Raw genomic sequence first — 16,513 nt, 5'->3', positions numbered from 1 at the left:
ATAGTGATTTGTCTTCTCTGTTCTCCACTTCCCCGGCAGTTCCTCCCCCAAAGGAGGTAGATGACACCCAGATGTTTGTCTCTTGCTCTTTTCCGCTGGCACCTTCTTTGAGAGCACTTTAGTCTCCACTTGCAGGCTTTCCAATGTCACCTCTCTACAGTGACGTCCACATCAATGGCTGATCGATGTTCTTCGAATAGTGCTTCAAAGGCATCATGCAAAAACCAAATGCATCATCTTTCTCTCCTTGGTCTCATTTTCTCTGAACTTGGCCAGCTGATTGTGTCACATCGGCATCTGCTTCATCATCATTGTCAGAGGCCTTCTTACAACTTGATGATCGCTTGTCAGAATTTAAAAGTCCAGTTGACTTTTGATGTGGCATGAAAAGTCCTTGGGTCTCGCCATTACAAAACTGAGACCCACGTTATGCCTCATGTTGAAGGTCGTCGTAACCACCCAGCATCTCACCACACCTCTGCTCTCTTCCTTCTCCAAACTTTCTCATCCACGGCATCAGAACAGTCATCTACTCAACGCAGAAATGTTTAGCTTTGCTTTCAGTGCAGCTCAGCCCGCGAGAACTCCCAATCCCAAATTGCATTACAGTGATTGACTGAGTGGCGCCAGTGTAATATTAAAAGACCAACATTAGAGCCAGAAAGATAGTGCAGCAGGTAAGGTGTTGCTTGCCTTACGCGAAGCCAACCCCGGATGGATCTGCATCTGGTTCCCTAAACCCCACCAGAAGTGATCCCAGAATCTAGAGGTAGGAGTAAGCCCTGAGCCCAGCCAGGTGTGGCCGCAAAGACAAAACAAAACCAAAAACATTGTAAACCCTTAATTTGAAATTACTCATTCCACCAATTGCACGTTTAACTATCTGACAAACATGACTTGAGGTACCAAACACACCAAGAGGCATGTGCAAAGACACAGCTCTGCCCTACTGAAGCACAAAGAGAGCTGCACAAGGGAGGTTGTGGTTAGACGGCCATGTGTGCTGTCGAGGGAGACCCTGGCTCGGTCCTCACTGAGGGGTCCTTCTGTGGGGTGCTGCAGGTGGTGAGTCAGTGGCCACTGGGGTCTCGGAGAGAGCTGCTGAAGGGCAGCAGAGTAGCCTTTTAGCCATAAGCAAGAAGCTGCTTTGGTCGAACCAGATAGGGGAAGGGACGTTCTAGAAGGTAAGACCGTGGCATAGGAAGGGGTCCTGGACACTTAGAGCTTTATAGCCATTTTCAGATCTTTAACATTTCCCATGAGTGACAGAAGGAGCCGCTAGTGATTAATGGGGAACAGGGCTTTTTCTAGTCTGTCATCCCGTTGCTCATCGATTTGCTCAAGCGGGCACCAGTAACATCTGCATTGTGAGACTTGTTACTGTTTTTGGCATATCGAATACAACACGGGTACCTTGCCAGGCTCTGCCGTGCAGGTGGGATACTCTCGGTAGCTTGCTGGGCTCTCTGAAAGGGATGGAGGAATCGAACCCAGGTCGACCACATGCAAGAGAAACGCCCTACCCGCTGTGCTATCGCTCCAGTCCTATATATTTAAAAGTTTCATTCCTGCAACTGTATTAAGAATAGCCAAGGGGCTATGGGGGATAGATAATAAATAAATAAAATAACTGACATGACATAAGTCAAAGAATATATCAGTTTAGACAAGGATGATTATGGATGTGCTGTGAAGTGGAGGTCAGAGAATTTTATTGTGGAATGAATGTGGGCAGTTGAGAAATGGGGGCTGTAAGGTAACTCCAAAACCTAGAAGGATGGAGTTACCTTTTACTAAGATGGAAAAAACTGGCGGAGGTGTAAGTCGAAGGGGTGGAGGGAGACAAAATCAAAAATTTTATTTATATCTGTTGACCTGATCACTTCATAGTCTCTACAAGTTTATATACACTCCTATGGTTCCTTTTCTTTGCATATGATTAAATAAGAATACTATGCACTTGATGCTCTGACTATTATATTATCTCACCTAATGTTTAACATGAAAATTTTGATGAACCCTATAAAGATAATAATAATAGTGTAACCAAAGATGGAGCTGTGACCCAAATCCCCAAATCATGCCGGCAAGAGCAAGTGCCTTTGGGTCAAACGCTCTGCCATCCCCAACTACCCAGCCTGGTTCAGAACTCAGAAACAAACAGAAGAGCGAGTCATTAGTTCCCATGTTGTTTAGTTGTTGTTTTTTTTTAACAAGGAGAGCCGCGCACAATGTCTTGAACAGGGTTCCAGGTCTTTCTTCCATGGCAACAAAGAGTTCAAGGCCAGGAAGAGAAACAAGATTGTTCTGTATAGTTTCCGCTGAGGCCGACTGCATCTCTGGGTCTCAGCAAGTCACTCTCGTGGCCCTTAATCTCCTTCCCAGTGCAAGAAAGAGCACAAGCATTATAGAATATTCAGATTATTGACGGGCTAGGCCTGGGGGTCCCTCACAGCACATCCACACCCTGCTGGAGAGAAGGTCATCACATGATTATGCCTAATTGAAATTGCAGCTGGGACCTGCCTAGAGGCTGGGCGTGGGACTGTTTCATTCCTACGGGAGAACAGACAGGGTTTGGGTGGACAACAAGCAAGCCCTTTGATAAATGTCCTTTTGTGGAGGTAGTTGTTTGGAACGGGGATTGATTTATGCAGTTTCGAGCAGTAGAAGAGAAAACGTGCAAAAGGGTACAAAAAGAAATTCAAATCCACCTTTAGTCTTTTGTTTATGAGAATATATCAAACATTCTCCTTCTCTTGAAGCTCAAGGTTAAAATAATGAACTTGTTTTGACTAGAAACGTTGCCTGCAACCTTCAGATCAAGCTCTTAGTGGACTGCGAGAAAGCATTTTTTTCAGGGTGCTCTGCAAAGCTTTGTCAGCACTTACAGTGTTAGAAGACAAATTTGTTTTTGCTCAGAGTGTTTTCAAGCGCTTCAGTGGTCAGACAAGTTAAGGCCTGGCTTCCAGTGCCAGAACAGGGAGGAGGCAGGAGGAGGGAAAGAAATCCTCCAGTCTAAAGCCAGCTCGTTCAAGGCGCTTGCTCTTCTTAGATCTGATGTGATTTTTATAGCTGTCAGGGCTGGATTTTAAGAGTCAGTCGTTGATGAGGCCCTTGCATTGTCCAAGTAAATTACATCCCAGCAGATGCCCATGTTTTGTATCTGCTAAGTCTTCTATGAGGCGGAATTTTATGGATTTAAACCTAGCCTCTCTCTGCTTTTTGAAAAATGCAGTACAAGAAGCAATTTCATTGACTTATACTTACCGTCATCATTTGTTCTTTTCAAACACTTTTGAAAGATCCTAACTTTAGAAGAGTGATTAGGAGTCAAAATAATAAAACTTCTTGTGTGTGTGATGGCTCAAGAAAGTTGTATTAGCAACATGCTGGAAGGTTGAAAGATAGTGAACTCATGTCCTCAAATAACTATGAGATTCAAAACCATTTTTGTTTGTTTCTGGGCCACACTGGGCTGTGCTCAGGCCTTACTCCTGATTCTGTGCTCAGGAATTTCTCTCTGGCAGCTCAAGGGACCATATGCGGTGCTGAGGATCGAACCAGCCAGTAGCATGCATGGCAAGAGCCTAACCCCACTCTCTCTCAGGCCCTTCCTAAAACAGTTTGTATATCTGGAATTTGAACCTTAATCGTAAATGAAAATGCTGATGAACTATTGCTTTACCACACCTAGAAACGTGGGACTTAAAAACACGTAGAAAATTCAAAAGACATTGAGTCCGTGTTTCCTCCTAAGAGCAGTGCCTTAACACCGCAGATCATTTGAAAGCCCCGACGACCCTTCCAACGCAGTGAACTCATCCTGCATTTCAGCCGTGGCTTCACCTGGCCGTCTCTCTTCCTCCTGATTCCTTCTCCCTGGGGTAGGGGAACCTCTGAGCTAGTTCTCTGGGCAGAGCAGGGAAGTTTGAGTTTATCAGACATTTTATGCCCCTGGAAATGCTTGCGTAAATCCACTCAGCTCTTTGCCACCCTTGCTAAACCGGGGAAGGTTATCAAGCAGAACACATTTTCACATGTTCCTGGTTCCGAGAGGCACAGGGGCCAGAAGTGCCTTAGCAAAGGAACTCTGTGTTCTTGCATACTTTCTAGTGAGAACAGACCATGAATATTCAACAGGTATCAAAGCTGTGGAGAAGAACAGCAGACCTGGAGTTACTGCAAAGCTTTCGAGATCAATACTGAATAATGTTGAATGTCACTTTTTGTGAATTACATTTCTGAAAACTCAGATCCTTGGGGAGTTTTTCAACATAAGGATCAATGTTTTTAGGTTAAAAAAAATTATTACGTGTTTGCTTTAACCCTGGGGATAAGTTAAAGTTGGTCCAATTACACAACTGCTCTTTTGCAGGGATTTTTACTGGATAACACCATTCTCCTTCTTCCATATTCTCAAGCTTATATTGATTATATTTTGGTTCTTTCTATTTAGGAAAATCAATCTACTAACATCATCTCTAAATAAAATCTTGTAGGAGAAATGTAACTAAATTTATATAATCTGATTGCCCTTATTTTCTCCTTTTTGTTCTGAATTTATCTTAGCCATAATATGAAGAGTTTAATGTCTTCTGAGCTAGTCATTGCATATAATCGTAAATATATTTCTTTGATGCTGTTATAAAATCAACTTAAAGTAGAGGGTTGTGCTTCCTCTACTTTAAGTTTACTATCTGGGGATTGGGGTTTCAGATATTTAAGAAAGCCTTAAACCTTAAGATCTTGCACTAGATCTCACACTGAAGATTTGGATGATCAATTGAAGGGCACCAGTTACAAGCAGGGAAAGTTACTTTGTCATAGCTGTATCTATCCCTCTTTATCAGGTAGATCATGTCTGGGTGATAACAATCATGCTTTGGTTTAATTGAGAGCCTTTTTATAGAGGATTCTCTAACTCAAATTCTAGAAGTATAAACAATGGAAAGACAGGGGCTGGGATAAGCTCAAAGTGGAGGAACCCCAAATTTTACCCCAGTATTGAACTCCCAACACCTCCCGCCACTCCTAAGCCTTCTCACAGGCAGTGACCCACTGGGTGCACCCCCCAAATAAATATAATTGAATACTGTCTTTATTTTTAGATTTATTCTAAAACTGTGTCGATTACCTAAGTACAGTAAATGAAAACTTCAGTAGTCTAGGGGCGGACAAAATACTTCTGTGTTCAGCTTTTGGGACATCTTAACTGCAGACAAAGAGTGGCAAATGGTTTTCTTGGAGATTCAAACCTACAGAAATAATAGCAACCATAACAGGTAATGTGTATCATATGTACCAGATATATATGTACCGGGTTGTAGATAGTACAGTGAGTAGGGTGTTTGCCCACACTTGGCCAACATGGGCTCAGTCTCAGCATTGCAAAGGGTCCCCTGAGCACCACCAGGAGCGATTCCTGAGCACTTAGCCAGGAGTCATCGCTGAGCACTGCCAGGTGTGGGCCGACATCCCAAAATAAAAGAGAAAGAAGCTGTTATCCTCGAGTGCTGGGGATTGTCTCACGCTCATCGTGGTCTTGCTGTGGCGTGTTGCTCTCTCTGTGTTCAGAGGAGGCACCAAGGCTCCAGGAGGGTGTTGGGGAACTGGAATGCCGGCCCCGGCCTTCCGGTGCACCCCACCTGGTAACTCTCACAGTAGCCTGTCTCATTAAGTCTCATTCAGGCCTGTTCTTCGATGGAGCTTAGAATCTCAACTTAGAGAACTTCATACGAGCCGGCCAGACCACCATAAAGAGAAAATAAAGCGTAGCTCTGCCACGCCACAATATTAGTTTAATATTAGTTTCTCACGCTAGTGCTCTATCTGTGCGAAAATCTTTGTGCTTCCCAATTTCGTGGACTTTTCGTGAACGTGAATCTGATTCACTTTGGGAAAGTAAAAACCATGGAAATGAGCACCTGCTGCTTACGTGCATTGGCCCGGACTGGTGCCAGGAGATGGTGCTAAATGTCCTTGGATGGAGTTATCCGTTTGGGAGGGCGGGGGCCCCAAGCAGTGCCCAGCAATGCGCCATCTGCTATGCAGGCTGGTTTTTCAGTGCTTGGGCCCAGTGATCAAGTACTGTTCAGACCCGAGGTGCTTGGGAGACTCCAGTGCCGGGAATCGAACTCGGGTCCTCATGCTCTCGGGTCATATGCTCCAGCCTTTTCAGCTAATTCCCTGGCCTCGGCAGGGTGAGTCCAGTGGTATTTATAGTTAACTCTCCTCGTCGTCTCTGTCCTTGGTAGTTTGCTGAGTGCACGCAAATGTGCTCTCGCTTGCTGACTAGTAATCTTCCTTCGTGGAGATGGCTTACTTATTCTCTACTGAGTCGCCCAAATAGAGTCTGCACAGCACTCGCCCTGCTCACGTAGGCAGACAGCAAACCTTACGAACGCATCTCTTCGTGAGCTTGATGTTCTCCTGGTCAGCCTAAAGCAAACTGTTCACAGGAGGGCTCCCGTTGGTATTGTTTTCTATTTAGCTGGTATAAAGGTTGTAATTAAATAGCAGGGAATGAGAAGTTTTCGGTTACCTTGATTTCTCTTCTCCTTCAGGGTCCTGATGCCGTCGACATATTGCCATTCGAGGGAGGATGACGCTCAGCAGTTTTGAGCAAGCAGCATTTAGTAAACTCACAACTTCACCAATTTTAACAGGAGTATGAGTCAAATTCATGGAGCTTTGTTGCGCTCTCCCTGCCTCTGCTCAGGGCTTACTCTTGGCTGTGCCCAGGGACCATCTGGGGTGCCGTGGATCAAACTGGAGTCAGCCATCTGCCGGCAAACACCTTAGCAACTGCGCTATCTCTCTGGCCCAGATAGACTTAGTTTAAAAATGAGTATTATGTGATTTTTCTAAAGAGAGGAGAGTCTGTTTTATATTCTGTCCTTTCTCCTGACACCCATACATACTGTCGGTGCTGTGTTTCCTTGCAGAATATGGAAAGTCTCAGTCCCACACCATCTCATGAGGGGAAGAGTTCTGGTGCTGAACCAGTGTCCAACGAAAGGTATTTGAAGTTTCTCCTTATGTGGCTTGTAAGAGTATGAAATAGAGTCTTCCCCCACTTAATGCAATATGCAGTATAAGAATGACAGAGAATCAAATTAGGGAACCCCTCACCTCCCAAGGGAATTTCTTAAGTACGAGGGACAAGCTTAGGACAGAAAATCTACCATAAAGGCAGATTGCCGTGTGTGTGTCCTCGTGTCTGTTTTGCCTTTGGTTGAATTTCTGGTTGTTTCAGTTGCACAAGGATTGTTTTGGGCTACTCCGTACTTTGAAAATAAGTGACATCATAAGCTCAGTGGACAGAGAGCTCTGCCGCAAAGCAGACTGACATGAGGCTCCGTATCTTGTTGTTGCCAGTGTTTCTCACAGAGACAATGGAGGAGGCGGCGACTGCAGCCAGCATTCTGAGGTGAGTAGCTGAGAGGTCAGCTGTGACCAGACGGGCAGCCGTTCCCGAGCGCGTGCGTGCAGTGTGCAGTTGGCTGTCTGCAAGGGCTAAAGAAGTAAGTGGCAGGTCTGTGGCTGGTCACTAAGGCAGATACTAAGACTAACAATTCCTTGAGAAATCAAAGAACTCCATCACTTTGCTTCTAAACTTTCCATTTTGCTTACACAGATAAACTTCAATAGCGAGGAGATTTTTCTCTTTAGATTTTCCTTAAAATAAAGTGAAACAGAAAGCTGAACCATGATTTTATACATATATATATCATCTTTCTTTGTTTGCTTGGGGGCCACACCTGGCAGTGCTCAGGGTTTACTCCTGGTTCTGCAGGAGTCTCTCCTATGGGCTGAGGGAACCCTGTGGGATGCCGAGGATCGAACCCACGTCAACCATGCAAGGCAAGTGCCTTATCCACTGTACTATTGCTCCAGTCCCGATATACCTTTTTTTTCAAGCTGACCAAGAGCACAAGGCACATTCACACTATTTTGGGGTATGAGTATGGCAGACGCCCCCCAGAGTCTATCCGCTGCTTCCTCAGGAATACGTGCTCGTGGGCAAGCTGTCTCGGAGTCGGGGCAGGGCCCGGGTGGACAGGGTCTGGGTCTGATGCCTTGAGAGGCCAGCCCTGGGGCCAGCGAGCACTGCCAGCTGAGCCCTGGCAGCCCCAGCCAAGCTGGGCTCTTGCTCTGGTCCGTCACCGGGCCTGAGCAGGAGCCGCCCGCGCACTTGGCCAAACATCACTGGGAGTGACACCCCCCAACCTGAGTGATGTTCGGAAGATGCATACACACAGTCACACACACGCACACACACGCAGACACGGGCACACACACGCAGACACGCACAGACACAGGCACACATACACAGACACGCACAGACACAGGCACACAATACGCAGACACGCACAGACACAGGCACACAATACGCAGACACGCTCAGACACAGGTACACAATACGCAGACATGGGCACACACAGGCACACGCACTCATGCACACACACGCAGACACGTGCAGACACAGGCACACATACGCAGACACGTGCAGACACAGGCACGCATACGCAGACACGCGCAGACACAGGCACACATACGCAGACACGCGCAGACACAGGCACACATACGCAGACACGTGCAGACACAGGCACACACAAGCAAACATGTGCAGACACAGGCACACATACGCACGCACACACCGACACAGGCACACACAAGCACGCACATGCAGACACAGGCACACACAAGCATGTAACACTGACACAGGCACACACAAGCGTGCACACAGACACAGGCACACACACACACATGCACACACCGACACAGGCACACACAAGCATGTAACACTGACACAGGCACACACAACCATGCACACACTGACACAGGCACATACACGCACGCACAGACAGACACAGGCACACGTATGCACGCACATGCAGACACAGGCACACACACGCATGCACATGCAGGCACAGGCACATGCACGCACGCACAGACACAGGCAGACACAAAGGGGGAGAGGCGCCTGTCAGATCTGGCGGACAGCGGCTGGGAATGGACAGCTCACCGCACCCAGTGCTGTGGGTTTCTCCCATTTTCTCTCCTTGGTTCTCGTCTTGCGTACTTCTTCGTTCACCTGGCCAGGTAATAGAAAACCGATGCTTCCTCTTTCTGATTCCACGGCTTCTAGACTACCTTTGTTTTTGTTTGCTTGCTTGTTCATTTGTTTCAAATGCTCCTGAGCTAAAGTTACCCTCCAGGATTGAGGCACTTGCTTTGCATGCAACGATCCGGTCGGTTCCCAGCACTACTGCTGGTCTCCTGGACACCTGCAGGGGTCGCTCCTGAGCCAGCACCAGGAACAGCCCCTGGGCACCTCCATGTATGGTCCTCCCTCTCCCCCAGTCGTATTTCCAACTCATTTATGCTTCCTCCCCGGGACCCAAGGTACAAGGCTGACATTCTTCATTATCCTAGGGCACCTTTTCCATTTTCCTCCTGGTTTCATCCTTTTCCTGCTCACAGACCACCTACTTCTCGTGCCGTTGAGTGTTACTTCAAAGGACGTTACTTGGCCGGTCTCCTGGAGCTGTCCTGTCAGTTCTTCCCTTTACTGCCATCATCCTTCATGGGATAAACTCTGTCGGGGTGACAGCCTGGATTTCAGACCCCCGGAGTCTGTGCCAACTCCCTTGGCCTTGGGGAACTGTAGACAGTTTCGAGGCCATGGTCGAATCATGGGGAAAGAATCTCAACTTGTTCTTTCTCGTGCAGGATCCATCCTGACTTGTGTCACCCACGTGCAGTCCCCAGCCAGCGCCCAAGACCATAATTAGAACTGCTTATAAAGTCACTGTTCATAAGGATCGTCCGCACAAAGATCTCAGCTAGAAGATCAAGTTAAAATTCCACAAATTCAGTTGTTCACAATAAAGAGTGGGGTGGGGGGGCTGGAGTGATAGCACAGCAGGTAGGGCGTTTGCCTTGCACACGGCCAACCCGGGTTCAATTCCCAGTGTCCCATATAGTCCCCTGAGCACCGCCAGGAGTGATTCCTGAGTGCAGAGCCAGGAGTAACCCCGGTGCATTGCCGGGTGTGACCCAAAAAAAGAAAAAAGAAAAAAGACTGGGACTGGAGAGAGAGTCCAGTGGGTAGGGCATGGCCTACCCAAGTTCAAAGGCCTACCCAAGTCCAACCCCCGGGACCCTGTAGCCCACCAACAAAGATCCCTGAGTGTAGAGTCAGGAATAACCCCTGAGCATCACTGCATCACTGGGTTTCATCTCCCCCCCTACAAAAAAAAAAAAAACTAAAGACAGTTGCACCCAAAGAGAGCCAAGAAGCAACACATGCGAGGCAGAGCTTGTGTTGCTCCGGAAGGACGCAGGCCTCTCACGTTTCCACTCTGGTGAGCAGCCCTGACCCGAGTCTGCTTTCCAAAGGCAAATGCAACAGTCACAGCGACGGGACTCCAGATTTGAAATCATCACCCTGCAGCTCTCAGGGCCGCTCCCACTTCATGGGTCTCTCCACCTTTCGTGGTCGTTTAGAGTTTCTCTTCGTGGCACGATGACTCCCCCAGAAAGAGTTAATGAGAGTCGTGGCTTCTATGTCACCTGACTTTGGGATTTCTGTGAGCCCCCGTCCTGGCCATCCAGTGCACGTGCCCCTGCCCACGATCAGAGAGCAGAGGGGCCGGAACGTGGGGCCGGTCCCTGGGAAGGGCCGGCGTGAAGGAGCGCCCAGGAGTGGACGGGGCAGCAGGAGCTTTGTGTGAGTGGGGTTCGGGCGCGCTCAGGACTCTTTCTTTTTTTTAAAATTTTTTTAATTGAATCACCATGAGATACAGTTACAAAGCTTTCGTGTTTGAGTCTCAGTCATACCATGGTCCAACACCCATCCCTCCGCCAGTGCACACTTGCCAACACCATGTCCCCAGTATCTCCCACCCCCCCATCCCAGTCCTCACCCTGCCCCTATGGCAGGCAGTTTCCCCAATACTCTCTCTGGTCTTGAGCATCATAGTTTGCTCGAATTCTCCCACCACCACTCAAGCCTGCCTCTCAGGGGCAGATGCTGGATAATTTATTAGCTATTGCTCACTTTGAATATGATGAGAGGCCGCGCACTTCTGGAATTCTAAGATTGTAAATGATTGGGGTCCGGAGACATCTCTGTAGAGCAAATCCATTTGGGGATTCAATTGGGAGCCAGGACTCATTCGTCAGGTGACTGTCCGGATTGCCTCGCTCCATTTGCTGGACAGACTTCCTTCCTCCTTTTTCAACTCTTGGCTCACTTGGAGTCTGTCTGTGGTTTTTTTTTCTGGGCTCTCAATTTAGTTCTATCTGTGCGTCTGTTTTTATTACAATATCCTGCGTCTAGTGCATTCTGACGCTGGGTAGTCTACCAGCTTTTTTTTTTTCTTTATCCCCAGAAGCATTTCAGCTACTCAAGATCTTTTAAAGCTCCAAATAAACTTCAAGATCTTTATTCTTATTCTGTAAAGAACTTGACTGGACTTTGGTTGGAACTTTATTGGGACTTTGGTTGTTCTGAACCTGTAGATTATTTTAGTAATCTGTCCATTCCAGTGATGTTAGTTCTTTCAGTATTTGAGCACAGGGACCTTTCCACCTCTGTGTCTTCTTCTTTCAACCACATTTTATGGTTTTCCACTTACTGGTTTTTCACGTCTCTGGTTAAGTTTATTCCAAGGTATTTATTCTTTGGGATGAGATTGCACGTCGCAATTTTTCCTGATTTCTCTTTCTGCTGGTTCATTATTTACGTATATAAATGCAACAGACTTTTAGTATATTAATTCTCAAAAAAAGGCAACATATTTTAGTATTAATTTTGCAGCCTGCCACTTTGCTGTGTTTATCATCTCTAATGGCTTGTTATTGGAGTCTTTGACACCTTCTCTCTATATATATTTTTTCATGTTATCTACCAAGAGTGAGAGTCTTACATAGTCTGTTCCAATTTGGATTCCTTTTACACTCTTTTCTTGTCTGATTGCTCTTCCTTCATCTTCCAATGCTATAATGAATAGAAGCAGTGAGAGGATTAGAACAACTTCACCAGCGATTCATTCCATTCCCCATGTAGCCAGTGTCTTATTTCTGAAATTTCAAGGAAAGCTTTCAGTTTCGAACCAGTAAGTCTGATGCTTGCTCTAGGTCTGCCGTCTGTGGCTTACATGTCACTGGGTAACTTCTGCATTCATGTTGTTAAGGGTTTGTTTTGCTTTGGGGGTCACACCTGGTGGTGCTCAGGGCTTACTCCTGACCCTGTGCTCAGGGATCACTCCTGGCAGAGCTCAGGGAACCATAAATGGTACCAAGGATGGAACCTGGATGGGCAAACAAGAACTCTGCCCACCGAACTGTCTGGCTGGCTTCCTGTGAGAGGTGTCATCATAAAAAGATGCTGAATCTTTTCTTGTTTTGCTGCTTCTGTTGAGATGATTGAATTTTATCTTTCTTTTTGCGGATGTGGTGAGGCAGTGCCATGCATTGAACCAGCCACATCCCTGAGATGAATCCCCCCGACGGCAGTGGGTGATATGTTTTGAATCTACCGTTAAACTTGGTTTGCTGATATTTTGTGGCATCGATGTCAAAGCTCTCTACCTGTCTGTGGTTTTCTTAGGTTTCGTCAGACTTCACGTTAACCCCTTTTCTCCTAACCGTGCACCCTGTTGGGCAGAGGATGTGGCTCGGAGAGAGCGTGTCAGAAGGTGTGGGGCTCTCGGTTCTAGCCGCCTCAGAACACTCAGTCAAACTCTGCCCTGCTCTCTGCCCTAGCACATCTCGCCTCGAGCCGCTCTCGTCTCTATGTCACTGATTTGCAGTGACTTGAGAAGCGGGTCCGTTCGTTCATTTTGTTCTCACGATAGTGCCAGGTTCGCCTCCTTTGCACCCCAGATCTCTAACCGCATTATTTTGGGGATGGGTCGGGACAAGATGGGCGCCGTGAATGGAGCTCAGAGTGAAAAAGCCCCCGAGTCAGAGCCCCGGGGCAGTGCCGCTTGCGCCAGCCCTGCACCGCCCTCCCGCAAAACCTGCGCTGTGCCTCAGGGGTGGCTTAAAACATGCTCCTTGGAAGGAAGTGCCAAACTTATTTTAAAAAACATACGGATGGGGGCAGGGGCTGGGCGGGATAGTACAGTGTGTAGGGCGCTTGCTTTGCATGCCGCCAACCCCGGTTCAATCCCCGGCATCCCATACGATCCCCTGAGCATCACCAGGAGTGATTCCTGAGTGCAGGAGACAGGAGTTACCCCTGAGCATCTCTGGGTGTGGCCTAAAACAAAACAAAATGAAATCATATAATTTTCCCTCTTCCCTTTTTAATGTCTGTAAGGATGACAAGTTTTATAGAAGCCGGCAAACTCATTTGCAATATGCACATTATAAAACACATGTAACGCCACTCAGCCGCTCAGCGCTGCTGTGCTGAAGCTCGAGTCAGCTCGAGAGTGATTCTGTGGCATAAACCCATCGGTTCATTGTCGCCCGCCCCCCACCCCCCACCCCCGCCCCCATCGTCTGAAAACTCTGGCGCTCCGTGGCGTTTCTGTTTGACTTTTATTACTCCTTGTGAATTGATTGATGGAATTTTATTTTATCCTAATTTTGAAGCAAATTCCCATCTTCACGGACCATTTCATGATACTATCATAGTAAAAGTCTGAAGTATTCCCCGGTGATGTCAGAGGGGGCTTGAGAGCTATTCAAAGGAGCTGGAAGTCTTCATAGTGCTTTATTTTAAGCATCGGGACATTTCTCAGACATTAATGGCATCACTTATGATTTCCAGATGGCTTGGGATTTTTTTTTTCTCATTTAATGATGGCCTGTTTGCTAAAATAAATTGCCAGTTATTTTTTCAAAGAAAATCTTTGGTCCAGATCAGAATTCCTTGGGACCTACCTCTATGAGTAAGCACGTAGGCCACGACCTTCTTTATGGGAGAAAATGACAAGTTTTGGGTTTTTAACATGCGGAAGAACCCAGTGGGGGGTGGAGGGGATTGATTTCCGTGCAAAGGTCTGAAGTATAAAATTGCTTAGGTAATGGAGCTGCTCCCAGCGTCGCTCCATCCCCCACACAGCCACGCACCCTGGCTGAGTGTTCAGTCCACAGCGCCGATGAAGAGGCGTGGAACCCCGTGCCAGGGCCAGCTCTGTAAGGTACACACTGGGCGCCACCCACTTGCCCCCACTCTGGCCTTTTTGACTTTAAAAGAAAAGAAAAAAGGGAAAAAGAAAACTCCTGCGTGCGGCGCTGGCTGCGGCCCGAGCCGAGCGGGTGTCCCCTGCCACTGGCGGGGCGCGCAGTGGGGTTTGCGCAACGCCGCGCCCATAAATAGCCCAGGCGCCCGGGAGCGCGCGGGGGAGCACGCGGGGCTGTGCGTGCGCCCGGCCGGGGGCTGGACACGCGAGTGTCTCCCCGGGGTGCGGCGGGGGTGCGGCCGCCGCTTAGCAACCGCCCTCCCCGGAGGCGTGCAGGGTCCCCGCGCTCCGCCCGGCCGCGCCGTGCCCTCCGCCCGCCCGCGGGATCCCGCCTCCCCGCGCCCCGCAGGAAGGAAAGTTGGCGAGCCCAGATGGACCGACGCCCTCGGCGCGCCGGGACCCGCCGCGCGATGGTTCCGATTCGGGCGCCGCGGGCGCTGGGAGCTGGGCCGGCCGCGCCCCGAGGGAGCCGCGCCGCGGCGGGCTTTGTCCGGTGGCGCTGAGCGCTCGGGGGGGACCCTCTTCTTGCAGAGCCCCGCCATGAAGATCCAGGAGCATCCCGGCCTACCTGACGCCAAGCTGTCCCGGACCCAGGATGCGGCCGAGCAGCCCGAGAGCCCCGAAGTGGCGCTGTGCCCGGAGGAGCCCTGGGGAGGTAGGACGGCCGCGCGCGCGCGAGGGGCCAGGCGTGCCCGCACTGCCTTCCCGGGGCCCTGCCCCTCCCGACCCCGGGAAGGAGAGCACCGCATGAAGTCTTGCCAAGAAGGAGGAATTCCAGGCCGGGCACGAAAGTGTGTGTGTGTATGTGTTGTGTGTGTGTGTCCTTTCTCTGCGTGTCACCTTGCAAGGCCTTTTTCCTTTTGCGAACTCACGGAGCGCCGGGGCGGACACAGATGAATGCATTCATTCGCCTTCTAGTAGTACCAGAGAAAGTGGGAACTGCAGTGCGTGTGGGATTTCAGCATCCCCCCCCACCGCCCCCATCCCCCCGTGTAACAGTTTCTTACTACTATATGCCAACCGCCTGCCTCTTGCAAAGCTCTTGCCTATTTTTGTTGAAGGGTGTTGGGGTTTGCTTTCCTTCTGGGTTTGTTTTATGGATTTTCTTTTTTTTAATCCAGGTTAAGAAACAAACACAAGGGATTTGCTTATCAAGGAGGAGATGGAATAAACAGCCTCTGAGAGTGTTTAGATAGACTGTGCCCCCGGGTTTGTTCAGGAGGGGGGTGTTGACTGGGAGGAAGAGGGTCCCTGGCTGTCAGCTGTGCTTTTGAAGGGCTGGGGAGCAGGTTCCAGAGATGCTCTTTTCTCTCTCTGTGTGTGAACGTCCATGACAGATCAGTGCGTATCCCAAATTAGACCGCCGTGCTCCAGAGCCGGTGCGTGGAGGCTGGGGGAGGAGAATTTTGCTGCTCATTTCGGAAGAGCATCGAGACTCCCCAGCATGGCTTAGCAGAGACTCTCGCTCCGAAAGGCCGGTCCTTTCCCACAGGGCCGGCCTGGCCTGGCTGCGTGAAACCAGCCCTGCCGATGAAGTCAGCCTTCCCAAACGCAGGGCCTGGAGGTGGTCTGAAAAGACTCCAAGGTGAAAACCAGGAGCCCCACCTGCTTCTTGCACCCGTGCCCAGTGAAGCAGGAAGAAGCTTTGTCTCGGGTCTCCCTGGCAAGCCCCGAGGCATGTGGGAGAGGGCGGGGTGCGAGGGGCTGGGCCATCCCACCCCTGGCCCAGGTGCTTCCGGTCGCCCCAGCTCAGGTGCACGCGATAAATTTTTAAATGAAGAACTTTTGCTTGTGACTCAAGGAAGCTATTCCTGGTACTGCTTGGTGATTTTGTTTATTCCGACACAATCAAATACTTTTTTCATCGTGCATTTAAAACAAACTGGGTTGGAGTGATAGCACAGCGGGGAGGGCGTTTGCCTTGCATGCGGCCAACCCAGGTTCGATTCCTTCATCCCTCTCGGAGAGCCCGGCAAGCTACCGAGAGTGTCCCGCCCGCACGCAGAGCCTGGCAAGCTCCCCGTGGTGTATTCGATATGCCAAAAACAGTAACAACAAGTCTCACAATGGAGACGTTACTGGTGCCCACTCGAGCAAATCGATGAACAACTGGATGACAGTGCTACAGATGGTGCTACAGTGCACTTAAAACATTGCTCTCCTCCCCCACAAAAATAAGCCCCTTGATAGCTCTTGTGACCCAAAAGGGGGGGAAGCCACAAAAAATCCTGAATATGGATTCAATAGTGTGGTACTTTAGCGTGAGCTTAGCATGAACTAAGTGAAAGCTGGGATTTCTAGTCGGA

At 49.0% G+C, this 16,513-nt stretch overlaps 2 protein-coding genes across 4 annotated transcripts in view; one reads left to right on the top strand and one right to left on the bottom strand.

The window, feature by feature from the left end:
* The window catches only part of FAM13A (family with sequence similarity 13 member A), a 246,164-nt gene that overhangs the window by 196,280 nt on the left and 33,371 nt on the right, over positions 1-16,513 (top strand). For all 3 annotated transcript variants that reach the window (XM_055138786.1, XM_055138788.1, XM_055138787.1), the window contains 3 exons: positions 6,948-7,021; positions 7,381-7,432; positions 14,739-14,862. In XM_055138786.1, coding sequence (XP_054994761.1) covers positions 6,948-7,021; positions 7,381-7,432; positions 14,739-14,862 — 250 coding nt within the window. The remainder of the gene's footprint in view (positions 1-6,947; positions 7,022-7,380; positions 7,433-14,738; positions 14,863-16,513) is intronic.
* On the bottom strand, positions 7,475-10,368 carry LOC129404884 (keratin-associated protein 4-7-like). Its single transcript, XM_055138789.1, has 2 exons — positions 9,447-10,368; positions 7,475-9,100 (listed from the first exon to the last, which is right to left on the bottom strand). Exon 2 carries the CDS (start codon positions 8,927-8,929, stop codon positions 8,006-8,008), a length of 924 nt encoding a protein of 307 aa, XP_054994764.1. The 5' UTR covers positions 8,930-9,100; positions 9,447-10,368; the 3' UTR covers positions 7,475-8,005.

Source organism: Sorex araneus, chromosome 5 (assembly GCF_027595985.1).
Source record: "Sorex araneus isolate mSorAra2 chromosome 5, mSorAra2.pri, whole genome shotgun sequence".
NCBI lineage: Eukaryota > Metazoa > Chordata > Mammalia > Eulipotyphla > Soricidae > Sorex > Sorex araneus.
This window is presented reverse-complemented; position numbering and strand designations above follow the sequence as displayed.